Source organism: Ursus americanus, chromosome 2 (genome assembly GCF_024610735.1).
Source record: "Ursus americanus isolate L20-20 chromosome 2, mUrsAme1.1.p, whole genome shotgun sequence".
NCBI lineage: Eukaryota > Metazoa > Chordata > Mammalia > Carnivora > Ursidae > Ursus > Ursus americanus.
Genome location: NC_142128.1, coordinates 22,226,753 through 22,249,787, shown reverse-complemented (window position 1 = coordinate 22,249,787; position 23,035 = coordinate 22,226,753). Strand labels below are relative to the sequence as shown.

Genomic DNA, 23,035 nt, shown 5'->3' with positions numbered 1-23,035 from the left:
TGGTGGAATGACAGGAGCATGACCTTCAGAGCCAGCATGTCTGGTGTCACAAGAGCAGCCATGTGACTTCAACTTTTCTGAGCCCAATTCCCCTATCTATAAAATAGGGACATTCTAATTCAGGGATCGGCAAACTGTCTCTTTACTTCTTGCTGTACATCAGTGGTCAAGAGACTTAAGGACCCAGAGAGTTAATACTCTAGGCTTTGTGGGCCAACCACTCAACTCCATCACCGCAGCACAAAAGCCACCACAGAAGACACATAAACAAATGGGTGCGGCTGTGTTTCAATAAAACTTTATTCACAAATAAAGGCAGGAGCCATATTTGGCCCATAGGCTATCTGCTCTAACTCACAGGACTACTATAAGAACTAAATAAAATCCTGAAAGTCCTATGCCCACCTGGCACTTTGCAGATGCTCAGTAAATATGAGCTACTAATCCAGCTTCTTCATCTAACCAAGGGCAACCAGGGCCCACAGAAGTCAAGCCATTGCTCAAGGTTACACAGAATCAGAGGCAGAGCTAACACCAGAATCACAGGCCCTTGCCCCCAACTCAATGCCACATGCAGCTTGGCTTGTAATTATTGACTGTAACAGCACATTGGTGGAAAGAACCAGAGACGATACACTCCCATCCTGAGTGACTTCAAACTTCTAAATGCAATATCCATAATTAGAACAATACTCCTGAGTGATTTCAAACTTCCGAAGAAAAAGTTCATAATTAGAACTACCTACTTCTATTTTGAGTGCCTTAAAACTTCCTTCCAAAGAAAATATTCTAAATTAAATTCCACACATACTTAGTACTGTAGCTGTGGTATTTATAAAACCTTCCAGATAAGATCCCCAGAGACAGGCTCTGTTCTGTGGGCGCCACCCGGGCACCACTGTGATGATGATGTTTAAGAGGATACTGATTTCACCAACTACACTGTTTAAAAACAGACTGGGGCAAATCAGCTTACTGTTAATACAACAGAGAATTCTAAATTTAAAGTCTGCATTGAGAAAAACCTCTACTTAAGCAAAGATCCACTGTCTGGTTTTCCATAAAATGTCAGGAGCTTAGTAATTCCAGCTAAGTACTCTTGTTATTTTACAAATAAAGAGGCAACAAGCCAGAAGAGGGAGCGGGGCTAGAGCTACAATGACGCAGACCTCCCCAGCCAGGCGGCCCCCTTCCAGACTCCTGCTGTTTCCCTCCAGTTCACGCTCTCACAATTACCCACCACCAGACGCAGATTACAGCGACCAACATGCCAGGCCACAGAAGGAGACTTGCTGGGAGATGAGTCACTGTTCTCATTAGAAAGGCTGAGCTCACTCTCACCTCCTCCCAGCATCAGCGCCTGGGCTGCCTGATCCTTCCCATACCACCTGGGGTTTCTGTCAGAACTGAGGGTTCTGCTGCCATCACTCAAGCAGTAAGTGAAGGTAAAAAAAAAAAAAAAAAAAGAGTTCTATTTGTATCAATATTTCCCCCAATTTCTGTATTGTGACCACCTTCAGAATTCTTAAAAACTGCCTTTATGGAGAGGCAAGAGTTTTTGTTCTAGATGCTTCTGTACTTAAAAGAACATGCCACAAATTCCTCTAAAGGAAACCGCGGTGGAAAGGGGAGAAGCCAAGAGTCGGGAAGCCCCCACTGGAGCTAGCACAGCGACTCTTCCTTGCCAGGAGGTCCTGGGCAAATCACCACCTTGCGGAGTCCCCTTACAGTTTATTTTAGGGACTTTGAAAAGCACTTTGAAAGAAATGTATCCATTATTGTACAGAGTTAAAGTTCCAGCCTCCACGCTAGACCTTAGAAGTGGAAAATAATGAAATAGGAGGAGAAAGTCATCCTAGAGGTCACAGAGGAAAAGTGAATGACCCGGTTTATAGAAAATGGCACTTATGATTGTAACCCACAGCTACACACGGGGCTACCACCAGCCCTTTTACCTTCTCCCAGTCTTCCTGGGGCTTAGTTCCTAAGCATGAGGGACCCTGTGCTGTGTCTGTGAGACACCATTGTGGAAATGTGTTACAAAACCCATACCCACCATCGTCTTCACTCCTCTCTCCGGCCATCTCCACCGACTCGGACAATGAGGCCAGGGAGGTGCGTCTGGAGGAAGCTGCGGAGGTCACGCTGGCTTGCTTGCTCCCCGGGAGCCGGCTCACCCAGTGTTCACACAGTGAAGAACTCGTAGAGCCTGCAGTAAAGGAAGTGGGCACTGAGGTCAGGCCAGAATCCCAGGCCGGTGGCTTGGCACACACCCTCACGAGAGTGCTGCTGCCGGAGCTGGGAGGTGGCTGACGTCAGTGTTAACTCCCAGACCCCAAGCAGATCTGCGCCTGCTTGAATATCCTGTTAAGATTAGAAGAAGGAGGGCAGGCTCTCGCACATGTTTATAGTAATGAAATGCAAGTATAGGCACAGACACTTCGTAATGAAAAGTGTAGGTCTTAAGTCCTGGCAAGAGAATCGTTCATACTCTTCTACAAATATTTATTAAGCACCTACTGCCAGACACTGTTCTAAGCACACACAGAAAAAATTCTGACACAGAGCAAACAAAAGTGGCATGCTCCGTTATCTTGTTAGCCTCACTGTTTTATGGAGTCGTTACGTCATTTTCACGATGTTAATATACAAACACACACACATGCACACACGCAGGCTGTATGTCAATCTGTACTGTCCATTCCAGGGATGCCCTGAAATATATTCCAGAGCAATAGAAACTGCTCTTGAACATGTCTCAAATAGACCTCAAGAGGGTGTAATTTCCAAGCATATCTCAGGCTCTGGAAAGCACCAGGGGAAAGCACTAGAGTACTGGCGTTCCCACTCACTTAACGGAGTGAGTGGTTACAGAGAGGCAGGTGTACTGACTGGGGCTTGACTCTAGCAGGGGCTCATTCTGCTTCAGCCGTGCCGCCTTTCAGCAGCTTCGAACCTACCCCTCACAAGCTACAAGGGGATCTGGGGTTAATACTCTCTAATGTGATCCCATGTTACCATGTCCCTGTCCTCAGCCACAGTCTCTTAACCTCTGCATTAAGAAGCATGCATCGCCTTGTTTGGACTATCTGTGGCTGCATCCAGACTAGATCCCATCCAGCTAAACCCAGCCCATCGAATATGACTACAGCCTTCAATCCTTCTAATGGAACAGGCCGACCTCACAGGGAGAAATAACTATTTCTTTTTTTTTTTTTTTTAAGATTTTATTTATTTATTTGACAGAGACAGACAGCCAGCGAGAGAGGGAACACAAGCAGGGGGAGTGGGAGAGGAAGAAGCAGGCTCCTAGCAGAGGAGCCTGATGTGGGGCTCGATCCCAGAACGCTGGGCTCACGCCCTGAGCCGAAGGCAGACGCTTAATGACTGCATCACCCAGGCGCCCCAGAAAGAACTATTTCTAATGGCCTTCACCTTTTCTAAAAGGCTCTAAGGTACAGTTACCTAATCTGATGCACACAGTGACCCCATCAGGCAGGTATTATTAGTACTCCCACATTACAGATGATTAAATATGTGGCTTGGATGGGATGTGCTCCAAGACGATGATCAAACCAAAACATGGCAAAGCCAAGTTTCATTCCCGCTTTTAGAATAGCATGCCATACTACTTTTTCTTTTTCTTTCTTTCTTTCTTTCTTTCATTCATTCATTCATTCATTCCACAAGCAAACATGACAAGCTCACTTTGAGACAGGTTCTACCTGCTTCCATGTGAACTCTGAGGGTTCACACATTCCACCCCTATTTCCTTGACCACAATCATTTTGGTTTCCATATTAAAAACAAATGTGAGGATTTATCTGATCAACCCCACAGAGTCATGAGACCTTGTGGAGAAGTTCTCTGAACCATTAATTACAATCTTCTGTTCTAGAAAAAACTGCCAAAGAATAAGTTGGCCTTACCTGCCACTGAGCTGTTGGCCGACCACGACGGAATAGCTGTCCGCCTCTGGTAGAAAAGGATGTACGCCGTCTGTGTGCAGACCTCATCTTCCGACAGCTGCTGCACATCACTGTCATCGAAGCAGTACCAGAGGCCATCCACGGAGTTCTTACAGTATGCTGCCAAAAAAGAGCTTGTCATCAGTACCGGGGGAGGGGAGCACCAGCCAGTCCACTCTGCCCACAGACACCTGTGCTTTGGCTCGTATCATTAATTCAAGAGCTTTTTAAGGCTGCATGTAGTAACACACACAGTGGTAAAAAATCCAAACTGCCTAGCACGCTCAGGCAAAATGTTTCAGGAAATTCTAAACTATTCTAAATGGACAAAATTCTATTTAATCTTAGAAAACACAATGTACTTATTTATTTAAACCAGTGGGTCTCAACCTGGGACAATGTTGCTCACCTAGGGACATGTGGCAATGAATGGAGACATTTTTGACTGACACACTTAGGGGATAGGGTGCTACTGGCATTGAATGGGTGACTGGGGATGCTGCTCAACATTCTACAATGCTCAGGACAGTCCCCACTGCAAGAATTATCCAGCCAAACTGTCAAGAGTGCTGAGGCTGGGAAACCCTGATATAAGCATGTTGTCACATTTTAGTATTTATTAGAGATAGAAAATAGAACTAGAAATAATGATACTAATACTAGCGGCAGTTAATATTTGTTTAGCGCTTATTATGTGCCAAACTTCTCAGCTACTCCTATGAGATTTGTTCTATTATTACTCCCATTTTACAGAGGCTCAAAAAGATTAACCAGATTGCCCAAGGTCAAGCAGCTGGTGAAGCGCAGGGTCCAGCTCGTTTCAGGTGTATCTAGTCCCTAAGCTTGCACTTAAAACTACCCCACCCTGCTTCCCTCAGGGGTACGACAAACAAGGCCCCAGTGGAAGTCCGCTGGCAAACTAAGAACATTTGAGCTCATAAATGCGTGTTTCTCTCCAGTTCCAATTCTAAGCCTGAGATAGAAATAAAGACCATTCAGATACCAACAAAAGCAGACAAGAACTTAGTGTTCATGAAGCCATGTGATCTTATAAGGATATATCAAGGGGTGTGATAAGTTTGATCCAGAGGGGTACGTTCTTATCACACTTTCTAAAAATACCCATTTATTGGAGTGAGAATAAATGAGTGCTAGAATATTTCACTGAACACTCCAGGGGCAGGGCACAGAGTCCTGAGAGGTGCCAAGAGTGACTCCCTCAACAGGCAACAACCATATTTGTAAGCATGGAACCTTAAGAAATGAAAGGGACCCAGGCAAGGAGGGGCTACACGGGACAGGTCCCTGAAAAGAAGAGCAAAATAAGAATCTTTGACTGTGGGGAGGGAAGTCATGGATAGCTATGGACTCCTAGGACCAGAAGGGGAGAGAAGTGGAGAGAGAGGCAGCACATGGAGCTGGTGAAACAGCAGCGTCAGGGCTGATATAGAAATGACCCGGCTGGAGAGGTGGCTGCCCTTCTGGAGTGGGACTCACCCAAGACAAGTGACAGAGCAGCCCAGCACTAGCATCAGTCTGTTTCTTTTCAGGGTGGTTTGTTCCCAGTCACAGCAAGGCAACTAAGGCATCATGGCAAGTCACTAACGGTCTCACAGTATATCTACCAAATAACTCTACTTGCTTTTCTTCCCAGCACAAGTGTTTTCTAGGCAAGTGTTACTCAAATTGTGGTTCACAGACTGGTCCCAGTCCATAACAAGATAAGCACCCAAACTGAGATAAGCACTTAAATAGCAATCTGACACTACCATGATATTTTTACTGTATTTTTTACAAAGGTTGGTTCATGAAAAATTGGAAATTTAAAAAAGAAAAAAGGCAGGTTCTTCATCATGGAAGTTTGATCTAGAATTCATACACAAGTTAGCTGTACATGTACCATGTGATTATAGCTAAAACAAGTGCAAAATAAAATTCCAAATAAAAACTTAAAAACATGTTATCTTTAACTCAACAATACTAAGGCATTTAAAATGTTCTATAAACTAAAACCCTGAACTTTTATACATCAATCAGAAAAGCAGTGGTATGGCCTAGGCATCACAAAGGGAAAATAATACAGAAAGTACCTAAGCTCTTCCTAGGTAACAACATATATATAACATAACAACATAACAACAACAACCCCAAGAGGCAGGTTCTAGCTCACTGGTGTAGTCACCAAGTTCATGTAAGGTCACCTACTATAGGTCACAGAGTGTGGAGGAGGTGTCTAGCTTCTAGCCCAATGCTCCTGTCTCTAAACTATGGGGCCTCCCAAGTACCTGCGGGTTTTCGGCATTTTCCAAAGCCCATTCTATATAAAGAGGAACATGATAGGATGAAACTCCAGAACAGAAGGAAGAATTTTCATTTATTTGCTCTTGGACAGAGATCCAGAGGATGAAAACTGCCCTCAAAGTTGGCACACTGTCCACTAGAAGAGAAAGGAAGGTTCTAAAGCAAAAGTAACCCTGTCACAAGCAAAACCTGTCTGAAGGAAGGGTCAGCACAGACGCCCGGCCTCTCGCACTGCAGACCTGTGTAGTGCCCCCCTTGCATGGTGCCATGATGATTGCACACAGCATACAGGTCATAGACGTAGTCCTCGGGGTCCCTCCCAAGTCCATAGGGCCGTCTCCACGGAGACCAATGGGATGGCAAACTCCAGCTGCTCTGACTTCTCTTAACCACATGAGGTGTCATGTCCAGGCCAGTCAAGGGGAACTTGACCATGTTCTGAAGTTTCACACGCCTGTCTCCTTCCTGTTGCAAGAAGAAAAACAAGTTCTGATGATATTTTCATGCAAGTAGATGGTAGATCAGTTTTGTGTGGAATGCAGACCCTATCAGCTAGAGTGGTTTAAGTTAACTGTCTGTTGTTTCCCAAGACACATACAAAATAGGGAAACTCACTCACAGTCTTAACTATCTGGAGGAACAGGTTGTAATACCACTTAAAGTAGAGCAAGCAATGACCTACATATACGGGCTGATGAGCCTCTGAGTCTCCGTTGCCTTATCTCATAGAGGGGTTTTAGGTCTTTGACTTACAAAATGCCATTACTGGGCAATTCATCCTGATACCTCTGTCACAGAAGCATGAGCAGGGATGGAGTGATCGTGTACGTAAGAGACGATGTGCAGTGCCAGCACAGAATAGCCGCTGGATCAGCAGTTGCCCTTTCCCCCCACATCTCCCCCAATAAGCACGGTAACGTGTAACACTGACTTAATATATTCATTTAGTTGATAATCTTGGGTAATATGTATTTTCCTTTAAGGTCACTGGGAAATCCTCTGAAATCCAACCATCAGCTCAATAGCTGTTTTCTGAATGTTTCCTGTGTCTGTGGGAGCTTTAAGAAATTAACCAGGCACGGCTAACGCCCACCCCAAGGAGCCATGGATCTATTAAGAGAAGGAAAATGTTCGTAAGAGAAAGGCAGGATGAGCCCTGGATGGTCAGGAAGGTCAGACTAAAGAATCTGGACCTTGTTCTGCAGTCAAGCACTGAGGCTTGAGGGAGGAGGGAATGTCATCAGAGCTGTGGAAGCAGTGCACAGGACGTGACACGAAGGGAGGAGCAGCTGAGGCTAAGGAATCAAGTAGAAGACAATGTGACTGCAACCAGCTGGGAAGTCTCACGGGTCTGAAGTGCCAGGCTGACAGCAAGAATGGGGAGAAGGGGACACACTCAGGAGGCCATGCAGAGGCACAACCAAGCTGAAGAGGTGACTGGCTATAGGGGAGGGACAAGAAAGAAGACAAAAGCGACGCCGCAGTTTTGAGTCCATGGTGTGGGAAGGGTGAGGACATACCTTCTAAAGAAACAGAAAGTGAAGGAAGTTAGTGTGCATGTGCGGAAGGGGCCAGAGAAGGCTGGGCCCTGAACCTCACCAGCTGTCTACCTGCAGATCCCAATGGAAACATGCAGTTGGGACATTCTTTACTATTATAGGAGCCAGACCCCAAACCTTTGAGTGAACGCCCAGCCCTAGGGATCCTGTGGGTGTCACCCCAGACACCTCCACTTCACCAGCAAGTCCTAAGCATCCTTTGATTCTATTCCGGTCTTATCTCCACTGCCAATGCTCCACACAAGCGATCAGCATCCCTCCCCTGGATGGTTGCCATGGCTCCCTTCAGATCTCCCCAGCTTCGTTTGTGCAGCCTCACATTCTCCACATAGCAGCCAGGATAGTCTCTTCAAATCACAAATTTGGTCATGTTGCTTCTCTGCTTAACCCTTTATCAGACTCCCACTCTGCCCATAAGGGTCTGCTTGGCCAACCAGCCCCTGCGTAGCCCTTCCACCTCAACTCACAGCTTCCCCCACCCTCTGGAGCTCCAGCCAAACTGGCCTGCTTTCAGTCTCTGGCACATGCTATCTGCACTCTGGGCTTTGCACACATCGCTTCCTTGGCCACCGTGCGTGCGAAGCCCTGCTCCCACCTCACCTGGGAGATACCTCCTCCTAATCTTCCAGATATAAACCTTATGCCAGGCCTCAGACACCCCTTAAAGATTTACCTCTTTACCTCTCCTACAATGGGGCCTGCCCAGGACAAACCTAACCTCAGGGAATAGATAGCCTTTCTGGAAAAACTGACTCAGAGTAATACAGCTCAAAGCAGCTTTTCTTTGTATATATTTATGACTCATCTTCCCAACTATATGACAGCTTCTTGGGAGCAGGATGACACCCGTTATTACTTTATGTACAAAGAGAATTCTACCCACCCCCGAAAGGAGCTCTATTTTTTTTTTAAATCCCAAAGTACACTTACCAAAAGTTAAAACACAACATTTACAAATCTAAAGTAAGTCCTCAAAAACAAAGTAAAATATCTGCAGTATGAACTAAAATGTTTAGAATTTAAAGGGTCACAGGATGCTCAAATTTTGCTTTGGGTAAGAACAAAACATGACCCCAAACATTGGGCCAGATGTGTCTGTACAACATGGACGGGAACACTTGATAAAACAGTGGCACCTGAAGAATCCCCATGCAGCCCACTGGAAGGGGTGTAAGAAACGTGGTCACAGCTTTTCTCACTATTACAGAGGATTTACCTACCTGTCGAAATCTCTTTAGATGTATAATAAGCACATCAGGCAGAGTCCAGAGGCTTAATGTAATGCTCCCCTGCTGCAGCTGCTTACAGTGCGGGCAACGCCAGGCGTCATCTGGGGCGAGCTGAAAACAAGGAGCACGAAATGACTTCTGTTAAGCGCCACTTAAGGCAAGACTTTCTACAGGAGAGCGCGACACTCACTTCTTGGTCAGGGCATGGTAGGACTCAGAATCTCTCTGGAAACCAATATGATGGGGAGTCAATGGAAAAACACAATCACAAGAGACACCTGGCCAGAGGTGGCCCCCGAAGATTTGCTGAATAAATTCTCTCTCAAAAAGGGATGACTGAACAGGTAAATATTACACAGAGGATATTCAATGTCACAGAAGAACCTCAAATTCCACAAACTCCCAAACTCAACCCACTGCCTTTTCATCAATATACTTCCTCCTCCTCCATGTCTTACCTCAACAACAACACTACCACCCACCAAAAGCAGCACCGGCGGCAGGGGCAGGAGGGGGGCGTATCCCAAACCTTCAAACCCTTCCCTCTTCCTCCAGCACCACATCTATCCAAATAATTGTCTCTGCCACACCTCACACCTGTCTCCTCTACTCCATTCCCACTAACACGGCCTTAATTCAGAGCCCTCACCCATGCTCTTACCTGGACTTCTGCGAGTCTCCTAAATGATCTCTCTCCCAAGCACTGAACCACTCTAAACAATCCACTCCCCTTCCTGCTATCAACAAGATCTTTCTGAACGTCAATCTGAGGCTTCAAGTCCACATATGCCATCTCTGCAGGCGAGGGTTTCAGAATGGGGACATATTCAGTTAGAGGTGCCCATGAGGCATGTCTGGAGAGAGATTTAAATCCCCCTGGAGTTCAGAAGATGCATCAGATCAGGGACCATGAACATGATGAGGTACGGAAACCATGGTATGGATGACAATGCCTACTGAGATGGGACAGACAGAAGTCAAGTACAGAATCTTGGGAAATGCCTCTTTTTAAGGGAAATACCAAAGCTGAGAAGCCACCAGAGCCTGAGGATGTGCAGTCAGAAAAACAGGCAAACAGAAGCATTCTCTTTTATGCACACCAAGGACAGAGGATGGCAAGATCCTGGAGAGGTCGGACGGAGATGGAGCAAAGGCCACAGAGCTGAGCAAACTATGGGCCACTGAGCGTTTCAGAGGGTAATGTCAGAAGTGCAAGTCAGATGGAGGGAGGGAGAGAGCTGAAACCACTAATGGGGAATGAAGCAGAAAGGGGAGGAGAAAGGAAGGCACTGTCACTGGACAGGGAAACAGGACTGAGGAGATTTTTTTTTTTTTTTTTTCATGACAGGGAGACCCAATCATGTTTGTAGGAAACATGGGGAGAAATAGAAGTTTGGGTGGATGGAAGTAGCTCAGACACTTAGATTGGCAGGGACCTACGTGGTCACCTGGTAAGTCTGCACCTCCGTGTGACATATTAATAGTCTCCATATGTGTCCCAGGGCTTGTGGTAAAGGGTAAAGTTGTTGTTTGTTCTGTTAATTTCCAATACGAATACTGTACAAGATACAGTAAGAATGTCCTGACAATGTCTAACAGCTATGACATTTTCTAAAACGTCTCTGATTTCTGTGCTTAACTGTAAACTGCTACAAAGAGCTCCTAGACCTGCAGACCATACTCGAAGCATCACTGGTCTAGCTAACTCTGCGTAGCCAATGAAGCACGGCTATCTCAGCAGGCGGCTAGTTCATTTTCAGATGGTCTGTCAGAGAGTTCTTCCTCATATTAAGACAAATTCATTCTCCTTTGTAATTTCCAATCTTTAAGTTCTGCTTTTTAGATATAATTAAGTCCAATCCCTCATCCACAGACAGTCCTCTAAGCACCTAAAAATAACTATCAGATCCCCACTTAAGCCCTCCTCTGTCAAAAGATATTCAGTGCGTCATGGTTTCCAGATGCACCATCCCCTAGCCGCTCTCTTGCGCCTTGGTCTGTCAGTCTCTTTTAACCGTGAACATTTGAGGTAATGAAAAGAGCAGTGCTATCATCATCTGAATTCTGGACACTGTTTTAAAGTACCCTTAAGGCAGCTAACGGTGGCTGGCAAGTGACATTGTGGGTCAATACTGAGCTTACAGACAACTGAACCCAAAGTTGTCTCACGGTCTGCTGCTAAATCTCCCTGTCTCTTCCTCTGTACCTGTACTGTTATTTTTGGACCTAATGACTGAACTCCCCAAGTAATACTCATTTATTCATTCATTCTAGTTTGTACTTACTGACTGCTTTCTCTGTGCCAGGCACTACTCTTAGATGCTAGGGTTATTTTATGACCAGGACAGACTCTCACAACTCTCTTCCTCACCCGTGTTCCAGGCACACTGGCCTCATTCCTGTTTCTCAACCACATTAAGTTGCTTCCTTGACTTATTTATTTATCCCCACTAGACTATAAACAGCCCAAAGGCAGAAACACCACCTGGCTTGGTCCCTATTACATCCCTAATACCATGCGTAGCACCTAGCACATAGTATGTACTTAATAATCACTTACTGAATGAATGAATCCCTACTAAAGTGTACCTTGCCAGCTGGAACTCATCCTTTTAGATCAGTGAGATGTTTGTGGAATACCAATGTTGTCATCTAGTAGACCTGCTCAGTCTTAAGCTTTGTGCCATTCTTAAACATCTCCCAAATTAAAAAAAAAAAAAACACAATAACCAAAAAATCCCAAATAGGACAAAGTTTCAAAGAGAGTCTGCCATCAACCCATTTTAAAGCCAACTAACTGGGGCACCTGGGTGGCTCAGTCAGTTAAGCGTCTGCGTTCGGCTCAGGTCATGATCCCGGGGTCCTGGGATCGAGCTCCACATTGGGTTCCCTGCTCAGCAGGGTGTCTGCTTCTCCCTCTCCCTCTCCTCCCTGTGTTCTCTCTCTCTGAAATAAATAAATAAAATCTTTTTTAAAACATTTAAAAAAAAAAAAAAGCCAACTAACAGGCCCCAAACTGGGGAAAAAAAAAAAAGGTCTTATGAAAAACTATTATTAAAGGAACTAGCTATGAACAGCTTGGGGGGAAAAAGACTCTGTGAGAATATTGAAAGTATTTTCAAATATTTAAAGGTTAGACAAGTGGAAGAAAATTAAGACTTGTCCTCAAATATCTTTAACGAATTCAGGAGAGAGAATGCCTTTTGGCTGTAGTAACCTGGGGCATATTTCAAGGCAGCCTCAGTGACCATCAGAGATATCCAGAGGGGAAACGGTGTGTCTCTTGAGATGAGACAAATGCCTCATAACTAAGGTATTCAAATAATGGCTGGACAATCATCTATTTGCAATTAGGTGAAGATATCAACCATTAGAAAAAAGGGGTTTTAAAGTCCCCTCTAACCCTGAAATTGCCGGGTTCACTACATACAAGAGTGAGCAGTAACAATTAGCAGTCAAAATTATGATCCTAAACATCAACTCAAGATTAGATGAACACCAAGTGCTCTAGTCAAGGATGCTCACGGTGCATAACTCTGGAGAGTTTTAAAAATCACACAGGCCTTGGCCCCATCCACAGACACTTATTTATCCATGGATCTGTCTACTCTTCCATTCAAATATTTACGGAGCCCTCACTATCTGCAAAGCACTGTGTTGAGTGGCCCAAAGCATGCTCTCTGACAGAACTTTCTGTGTATACCTGCATTGAGCACTCCAAATGTGACTAATGCAGCTAAGGAACTGAATTTTTAATTTTACTTCATTTTTATTAAGTTGAAATTTAAATAGGTTCTGACACCTCTGTTCTTAGTACCAAAAAGTTAAGAATCACTATTCTGGTTACTGGCGCAAATGATTTAAAATCTCTAAATCAAGGGGCACCTGGGTGGCTCAGTCGGTTAAGTATCTGCTTTTGGCTCAGATCATGATCCCAGGGTCCTGGGATTGAGCCCTGAGTCGGGCTCCCTGCTCAGTGGAGAGTCTGCTTCTCCCACTCCCTCTGCCCCTATTCCACTTGTGCTAGCTCTCTCACACGCAATCTCTCTCTCTCTCTCAAATAAAGTCTTAAAAATAAATAAATAAATAAATAAATAAATAAACAAACAAACAAATAAATAAATAAATAAAATCTCTAAATCGAAACCAAAACAATGTATTACTGTTAAAAAGGGAAAATATTAACTACAAAGGTTTACTTCTAGAACATTTCAATCAAAGTTTTCTAGTAATTTAAACTACTTATTGTTAAAGTCCTAAAAGGGAAAGCACTTAGGTGCCTATTATGAGTGCAGAATATCTGGGGACTTTTCTGGGGCACCGTATGCTTCTCTGGTGTCATCCTGCCCCGCCCCCCTCCCTGCCACCCTCACCACCCAAGAAGTGCTGCCAGGCCTTTCCTTACCCGCTCCTCTTTGGTGTAGAGCTGGAAACACTGGGATAAAGTGCAAGTCTGAGGCTGATGATGACGCTCCCTCTGCAGACGGACGCTTTCTGCATCAGGAATATATTCATCTTCAGTATTTACAAACAAGCTGCCATGGGGGAAGGGGCAGGTATTTATCAGAGAATGTCTTACAAAACTGACCCAAAAATTGCAGCTTCACAATGTGACTATAAATTTATAACCAAAAAGAACCAATGTGTAATGAAAGCAAACAGATTATCCAACTGGTCACCCAACTTTTCTATGTTCCAAAATATTCTTAAAAAGTTCTGTATCTATAAAGTTATTTTCAAGAAATCACTTGGGAGTTGGTTTTCATGGGATTGGCCATGAACTATTAATTCGTATATTCTTGTCCTTTGTATCTAAAGGCATGCATTTGGCATAATTTACTAGAGTTAATGGGCCTATAATAAAAATCAAAGGGGTGCCTGGGTGGCTCAGTTGGTTAAGCATCCCACTCTAAGCACTGAGTCGGGCTCCATGCCCAGCGTGGATTAAGATTCTCTCTCTCTCCCTCTCCTGCCTTCCCCCACCCCTGCTTGAGCATGCTCTTAAAAAAAAAAAAAAAAAAAAGTAACTGGCCCTGTACAGTAATGAATAAATAGCTTTGTCTGATCAGCAGGAAACAAATATTCTGAGGTTTTTGAGATCCAGACAACAGAATGTACAGGAAAGAAATAACTGGTTAAATAAAGGATTAGCAACCCACTTGGATACTTAAAGAGAGATTTGTTTCAGCTAATCTGAAAGACCAAAGGGATGCTATTAAAATGATCATTAAAACAATGATTCTGTAAGCATAAAGTAAAAAAAATACTCACAAATCTTTTGTTTCCTTGTCCCATTCTACCACTAACTTCACATGAGCAGTGCCACCTGGTCCGCAAGACTTTAACGCCCTACAGCATGGAGATAGAAGTCACATATTATGTTCTCAAGAACTGATTTTACTTATGTGATTATGTCCTATTTGAAATTAAATATCATAATGTGATTACTGAAAATCTTCATCATTGTTCCTCATCAGAAAAAGTTTCTAGTGAGACCATTATGACCTCGTATCTAGAATAACTAGGTTACAATTGGACTGAAAAATCCTTAAATTAAAATGTCCAGTATAGAAATAAAGAGATTGGAAGAAATCAGTCTCATGTCATATGGCTGTCCACAATCACTTTTAGATATTATGACCTTTCCAACTTTTTGTCTCATTTCTCACCAACCCAAAAGAGACCAGATAATAGTTCCCCTGGAAACAAAGTCTGCTCCAGCATCTCTCCTTCTCCCCCACAAACCAAGCACAGAGGGAGCAGAGTGAAGTGACTAAGTCTACTGAGGGAGAGGAGGGACAGAAAGAAGGCTCAAAGGAACGGAATGATCAATAGAGAACACCATACATGTAAAGGCACACCTGAACCCGTGCCACACCTTCCAACAATCCTCATGCTCTGATACTGTTGAAGGTCAAAGATGGGGGGAGGAAAAGAACGGGGCCTGACAAGCAGGAAGCAAGCAGGGTTCAAGCTGTGTAGAGCTTCGTACACAGTGGAAGTTGGGCTTTTATCTTTTAGGCTACAGGTTTCCATTTAAGATTTCCAGGAGGAAAGTAGCATGATAAGAATTCTACTTTGGAAAACTTCCATCCTGATTGAATATTGAAGTGTAATTTATCTGTAGTCCTGGGACATACATTAATTTGCTTTCCTGACAGGAATACTCCAAGCTTTCCTGATTTCACAAAAAATCATGTATATCATACTCAAATACAAATGAAAAGTAAAATAAGTACACTTAATTTCTAAATGAGCCTAAAAAGCCAACCACACTTAGGTAGAAACTATATAAGACATCACTAGAAATTACACAGGAGCAAAAATAAAATTCTAGAAGGTGACTGATTGATCAATTTTTACCTTTCTACTGTTGGGTGGCATAGCGGCTTCTCCTCCTGGGGCAGCAAGTATGTTATCCCCACAACACTGACAACACGCAAACTGAATGGACACACCTGCATCAAACAGTAAAGGAAAATGTGGCTGAATTTCTCTTCAAGGGCATGTGTGTCACAGTGGCATTTCCAAAACAAATGAGAGGGACAGCAAACACTTTTGCAAAATCCTTCTCTCTGATATTCTGTTAGGTTGTTGAGCCACTTTTATGCACTTTAAAGATGATTTACCTAAATGCAATTTACATACCAAATACGTTATGCAGGACAAGTAACATGCTGCTTTAGGCTGAACCTTAACTTAATGTAAGTCCTCCAGGGACACCTTCATACAGTAATTCTAATTTTGAAAATACACAGATAGCTGTTCTACAAAGTCTCTCAAAGCTGACTGTGCTAATCTTTATTAGATAAATACATATTATAAAGAAATACCTAGCAGTTCAAGGAATTCTTGCAGTGGCCAGAAAATGAGGGGTAAATCCTTAAGTCTTGAAAATCTGAACAAAGCTGATTTTACCAAACAGCTTTCCACCAGGGCTCCTCAACATCCCAGTTCAGCGCCTGGTCTTCCCTAAGCGCAGAGGTCTGAAATTCAAATTTCCCACAGTGACTGTTTCTTCACTTGGGTACATACACATGCTATGCTATAGTGTCGAAATTCTTACCCACCTGGATGCAAACCGTGGGCCTCAAGAAATACTTCATCTTCTCCAAGATTTCCTTCTGCAGAAGGTCCCAAGCTATTGTCTTCTCTAAGTGCAGCACAAAAGGCAGTCCAAATCTAACACACATAAATACTGCCATCACCTTAAAAGTATGGCAACCCCTTTAATACTGTAATTCTTTATTCATGGTCTCTTAAAATGGACCGACTATATTATTGGGTTTAGGACAGTTCTCAAAATAAAACAAACAGGAAATTTAATAGTTACTCCCATAAGTGGATGAAAAAGTCAGCAGAGAAGCTTAGATTTCTAAAGGAAATTTAACAGTTCATGTGCCAAAATGGCTTCTAGGGGATACTAGGTAGCAAAAGGACAGGATCAATGAATGTGGTGAGGAAAGAGGACGGGAGTGGACATGATCTGGCAAGCAGCATGGATCTACATATCAGGAAGGGGCTGTGTGCTGGAGGAACAGACAGGGCTGGAAGGTCTAGCAGTCAGGTGGCTGTAGCCTGGTTGTCTGACAAGGAAGGCACGGGCAAGTAAGTGACACTGAAAGTTAGCTCCCAGCCTACAGTAGAAGCCATGTGGCCCCAGCCCGTGCTGAGCTCCCAGGAGTTAAGAGAATCAGAGGCAGGACCCCGGTTCTCAGCTTTGGCTGTACACTAAGATCAGCGAGGGAGCTTTAAACCACAGTGATGCCCAAGTGCAGCCCCCGAGATTCTGCTGTCATCACTCTGCACGTGCATGTGACCCGAGCACGGAGATTTGCTGAAGAACTCCCAGGTGGTTCTGATATGCAACCAGGGTGAAGGACCCCTGGCCCAGCTGCACTCTCACCCAAGCCCGGTCACTCAGACCTACTTTGTGCCCTACATGTGTCCTACTCACTCTCTCTGCGGCCACCTCCCTCTGCTCAGAACACCCCTCCCATTCTTCCTATAGGCCACCTCCTACTCACTCACATCAAGACCCAACAGAGGGATTCTTCTCCAGGAAGCACCCTGTTGATCTGTTCCCTGTGCTATCTGGGCCACAGCACTAACTCCACCGCGCTACAAATACCGTCTATCTTCCTGTCTCCATCAGTAGACTGAGTTATCTGACAGCAGGAACTGTGATTTATCACAGTAACCCAAACAGCCAACGCCCAGAAATCCATACATGCTTAATGAATGAACGAAGGAGCCAAGGGATAAACCCTAACTCAGGCTGAAGCAGAGGCACTCAGATCAAGAAAGCCATTCCAACAGTCTATACACAGCAGTATTCCACAAACAGCACCGTGATGTGAACGAAATTACACGCACATGTAAATCAGCCACTCCTATTTTCACATGGTCATGCCTTCACTTGTAAGAGAACAGCATCACAAAAGGGACTCCGCAAGTTCTTTATCGCGCTGAGCTGCCTTTCTTTCTGTCCCTTAAACATGCCAAGTTCCCCTCAGTCCCAGGGTGTTTGTACTCATGTTCCCTCCCCACGGAGCCTTCTCCCCAGAAGCTCACATCACTCACATTGTCTCTTCAGTTCCATGCTGCTTCCTCAGGTGGACCTCCCTGTCCCCCTCTCTAGCGCGGTCTGGCCGCCCCCCACCAGTGCACTCCATCACCCCGGCCCACTTTAATATCTTCAAAGTGGTGAGGACTGTCTGAAGGGACATGTGTTTACTTGTTTACAGTAGGTCTGTCCTTACTGGGATGTAAGCTCCACGAGAACACAGTCTGTCTTGTTCACTGCTCTATCCCCAGTGTTGCAACAGTGCCCAACACACTGTAAACACTAACGTATTTGTTAACGAATATCATAAATATACAAATCAACATATTTCATACTTATGTTATTTAACCATCATTAAATAAGGAAGTTATTTCAAAGCAACATTTTAAAAGGCTAATAAAATGCTACCCTCAAAAACAGTAGAAACAGAGTCCATTGTCCCTGATACATATCCATATTTCATTATTTCTTAGGTTACATTACTATTGTGAGAGAGCTGCTTTAAAAGATAGTCTAAAACTCCCACAAATTCCTAGGAGGAAACAGATTTGAGAGAGATTTGCAACTCCCGAATTTCTGACTTAAGCAGCTGAATGAATAGTGCTGCCATTTGCTGAGACAGGAAATACTGGAGGGCCAGATTCACAGAGAAAGAGAATCAGTTCAGTTTGGAACATAAGACTGAGGTGCATGTACCATCCAAGTAGATATGTTAAGAATTAGAAAAAAAAAAAAAAGCTGTTAAATAACTGGATATAGGCCTTATAGGCCCCATGAGGAACCTGAGCTAAAAATAAACACATGAACCGAGGCTTTAACAAACTAGACGAGCCTGAAGAGCCTTTCTAATTCAGATTCTATCATCCTAATTTTATATTCTCCCCCTCCCAACCCCTCAAATCAGGTCAACTTATACACATACACACATATCAGAATACAAAATTAATAAAAGTAAAGGTTTTTCATCCCCACTTTTCAAAATGTTTGAAAATATTGGACTTTTAAAGTTTCAGCACTTTAGTAAGCCGGATTTTACCTTTTCCCTTGCTGCCCAGTACACGCTCGGTTACACACTAATAGAACAATCTTGTCATTTTCTGCTCTTGTCGGGGGCAAGTCTGTTTTCCCTTGCTTTACTGCTGCTTGTATAGGAGAAGACAGTCGATGATCCAAGCCAAATTTCAAGTGGTTTAGATTGTTGTTTAAGTGGATTCCTGGGGAAAAAAATTAAAAACAACTTATTCTATCAATTCAAAATTCTTTTCATTCACTTATTACAAAGAAATTCACCCAACAGAGAAATTAAGAAGTTGCATTATGTAATTTGAACGATAATTTAAAAAAATAACCCCAAATGATCTACTTTGAGATAACTTACCTAGCCATTAAAATAATTTTTTTCTTTTTTTTTCTTTTTTTAAGTAGGCTCCGTAGCCAGCATGGAGCCTAAGTGGGGCCTGAACTCATGACCCTGAGATCAAGACCTGAACTGAAATGAAGAGCCAGAGGCTTAATCGACTGAGACACCCAGGCACCCCACCATTAAATAACTTAAGCATCCATCATTTCCTTTAAACTAGTTTTATGTAACTTGAAAACTGAAATTTAAAACCCTTCACTTGAGGTCACCTGGGTGGTTCAGTCAGTTGAGCATCTGACTCTTGATTTCAGCTCAGGTCATGATCTCGGGGTCCTTGGACCAAGCCCCACATCGGGCTCCATACTTGGTGGGGAGTCTGCTTGAGGATTCTCTCTCTCTCTCCCTCTCCCTCTGCTCCTCCCCTGACTCACGCATGCTCTAATAAATAAATAAATAAATAAATCTTAAAAAAAAAAAAAAAACCCAACCTCTTCACTTGAGTGAATATTGGATACAGTTTAAAACAGCAAGTTTGCAGAGATGATCCACCAAGACAAATTTAAGGTAAGATGATGCAACCAGCAACCAAATAAATTGAAAAAAAAAAAAAAATTAAGACTAATAAATGTGGAATGATCTTCAATATTCTAACTGCAGTTTCTTCTCTCTAATTAAAGAGCCAGAGTTATAAGAAACAAAAGATAAACCACACTTACTAGATTCACAGCCATTATAAGACATGTCAACTTTAATACAATCAACCACACTAGATGGACCTACATTTAAGTGAACAAAAATATATGATTGATGGGCATGATACAGGTTGCTGAAAATCAGGTGAAAACAGAGCTGTCAATCAGAGCTACTTAGCAATTGAGCACCTAGTACAATGCCCTGTACTCCGTAGAAACTCAATTAAGTGCTTGACTAAACAATAGTTCATTACGACGGAATACTACTCAGCCATAAAAAAGAAGGAACTCTTGCCATTTGCAACAACATGGATGAACCTTAAGGACATCATGCTAAGTGAAAGAAGTCAGGGGAAGATAAATACCATATGATCTCATTATATGTGGAATTTAAGACAACAACAAAATCAAGCTCACATATACAGAGAACAGATTAGTGGTTGCGGGGGGGGGGGGCGGGCTGTCAGGCAAAATCAGTGAAAGGAAATCAAAAGGTACAAACTTCCAGCTATAAAATAAATAAGTAATAGGATGTAACGTACAGCATGGTGGCTATAATTATAATAATACTATATTGTATATATGAAAATTGCTGAGAGTAGATCTTTAAAGTTCTCATCATAAAAAAAAATTTTGTAACTACATGGAGATGGATGTTAACCAGACTTCCTATGATGATTATTTTGCAGTATATACAAATACTGAATCATTATGTTGTACCTCTGAAACTAACATGTTATATGTCAATTATACCTCAATAAAAAATAAAATTAAAAATAATTGTTCAATTCTTTAATCCTCTGGAAGTACAGCCTAAGAAAATTATACCCCAACTTGCAAATAGAAGAAAGCCCTCCATGTTACCTAGATGGCTCAGTCAGTTAAGCGTCTGCCTTCAGCTCAGGTCATGATCACAGGGTCCTGGGATCAAGCCCCACGTCAGGCTCCCTGATCAGAAGGGAGTCTGCTTCTCCCTCTCCCTCTGCCTCTCCCTATCCCCCGTGCTCGCTCTCTGTCTGTCTCTCTCTCTCAAAATAAATTTTAAAAAAAATCTTAAAAAAAAAAAAAAAAAAGAAAAAAGAAGAAAGTCCTCCACCACCACCACCACACACACACACACACACACACACACACACACACACACACACACAAATAAGACCACCACCGAAAGGAGAATAAAATAAGAAGTGGCTTATACAAAAGTATTCATAGCACCATTTTAGCAATAACCTAAATATCCAGCAATATGAGACTTGCCAAACCTATTAAGGGACATCAGCATTACAGCAATTTAAAATGACCGGTATATGGTTAATCAAAATAAATTCCAGGTGAATTAAGAGTTTTAAAAAAAAGTATACAGAAACTAGAAGAAAAAATGGAATCTTCATCAAGCTATTAAAGAGAAGAATACTTTTAAAGCTTAAACACCAAAAAGAAATCACAGAAGAAAGAACAGATTTCACTCCACAGCCGTTTTAAATGCTGGTATGAGAAAATAAAAATAAAAGAAGTCTGAATTTGAGACAATGAACGACCTCATTTCCCAGCTCCTTGTAGAAGGCTGGGAAGACCTGTTTTAAAGTGATGAGGGTCCCTAATAAGATGAAGGGGTACCACTCAACTGCACAGAAATCAAGCTGTGTTCAAAAAGCACACCCACTTACTATCAGCTGCGTGACTGGAACGGTTAGTCAACCTGCCCAAGTCTTCGCCCTCTCATTTACAAAGCGGGGAACGTAGCAGCTTCATATGTCTCAAATAAGTTATTTACAAGGCTTTAACAGAGGCTAACACATACTCAATAAGTGGTACAATCTTCCAACAGAGGCACTCTCTGGTTAGTAGATGATAACCTCGGACCTCACCAAATTCACTTAAAAACAGAAACTTAGTGTTAACCCTTAACAATAAGGGTGTGAAAGGGGATTTGGGCAAATTTTCAGTTGAACAAACATTAATTGGGCTCTTGTTGTGCACTAGGAACTATACTGAACTTCTAGGTACAGAAAGATAAAACACAGCCCCAACTGCAGAGAATTTCACTGTGTGGTGGAAGGACAGAGGAGAAAAAAGATCATTTGCACACAACATGCTGGTGTCAGAGATTAGCAAAAGATGTGACTGGGGCAGGGAGGAGGAGGAAGTCAGCCAGCCTAATGGAGGGGGTGGGGGTGGTGAGGAAAAGCTTTCTGGAGGTGGTGATAACTGAGTACTCCTTTACTGTTATGTAATTAAAAGTAGAACACAATTTGAACAAAGCACACACATGAAAACGCAACTAGAAAACAAAAAGAAGCTGCTAGGTCAAAGAAAAATTGAAACTGAAATAACAGACTACCTAGAAAATAATAAGGTAAATATGGGAATACCAGAGGTAACTGAATCCTAGGCTGGCAGTAAAGAAAGTTGACCACCCCAGTGTACAGAATTACCAAAAGGTTCAGAAACCAGAGGCACCTCTGGAAGTAAGGTGATGAAGGAAAAGAGGAACTAAAATAAGGACATTCAACAGGGGCACCAAGATCATTCAAAGTGGAAAGAATGCCATCTCCAACCAATGATGCTAGGATTACCGACTGTTTACATACAACAAAAGAATGCAGGTGAACGCCCACCTCAAACCATATACAAAAATTAACTCAAAATGGCACAAAGGTCTAAATGTAAGAGCTAAAACTACAAAACTCCTAGAAGTAAACACAGGGGTAAACTTCATGGTCCTGGATTTAAGGATGAAATCTTAAATAAGCAACAAAACGCACAAGCAACAAAAGAAGAAAAAAATTAGACTTCATCAAAACTAAGAACTTTTGTGCATCAAAAGACACTATCAAGAAAGTGAAAAGGCAACCTATAGAACGGGAGAAAATATTTGGAAGTCATATATCTGGTAAGGGTCTAGAATCCAGCACGTATAAAGAACTCATACAATACAGTAACAAAAAAAAACCCCAAACAACCCAATTTAAAAATGAGGAAAAAATTTGAATACACGTTTTTCTAAAGAAGGTAAACAAATGTCCAACAAGCACATGAAAAGATGATCAACATCATTTCTCATGCAGATACAAACACAATGACACACCACTTCACACCCATTAGGATGGCTATAATCAAAAAGATGGAAAATAATAAATGTTGGCCAGAATGTGGAGAAATTATGACCCTCATATATTGGTGGGATGAAAAATGATTCACCTGTTGCAAAAAACAGTCCGACAATTCCTCAGAAGGTTAAACACAGAATTACCATGACCCAGTGTTTCTACTCCTAGGGGAAGTTTGTGTGTGGGTGTGTGTATCCCCAAAAAACTGAAAACAGGTATCCAAACAAATACTTGTACATGAATGGTCATA

At 42.8% G+C, this 23,035-nt stretch overlaps 1 protein-coding gene across 1 annotated transcript in view; it reads right to left on the bottom strand.

The window, feature by feature from the left end:
- USP31 (ubiquitin specific peptidase 31) overlaps positions 1 to 23,035 on the bottom strand; it is a 65,969-nt gene that overhangs the window by 8,353 nt on the left and 34,581 nt on the right. The window contains exons 7-15 of the mRNA XM_045776492.2: positions 18,660 to 18,837; positions 16,128 to 16,239; positions 15,421 to 15,515; positions 14,329 to 14,406; positions 13,463 to 13,592; positions 9,049 to 9,168; positions 6,509 to 6,734; positions 3,930 to 4,088; positions 2,057 to 2,209 (exon numbers count right to left, since the gene is read on the bottom strand). Coding sequence (XP_045632448.1) covers positions 2,057 to 2,209; positions 3,930 to 4,088; positions 6,509 to 6,734; positions 9,049 to 9,168; positions 13,463 to 13,592; positions 14,329 to 14,406; positions 15,421 to 15,515; positions 16,128 to 16,239; positions 18,660 to 18,837 — 1,251 coding nt within the window. The remainder of the gene's footprint in view (positions 1 to 2,056; positions 2,210 to 3,929; positions 4,089 to 6,508; positions 6,735 to 9,048; positions 9,169 to 13,462; positions 13,593 to 14,328; positions 14,407 to 15,420; positions 15,516 to 16,127; positions 16,240 to 18,659; positions 18,838 to 23,035) is intronic.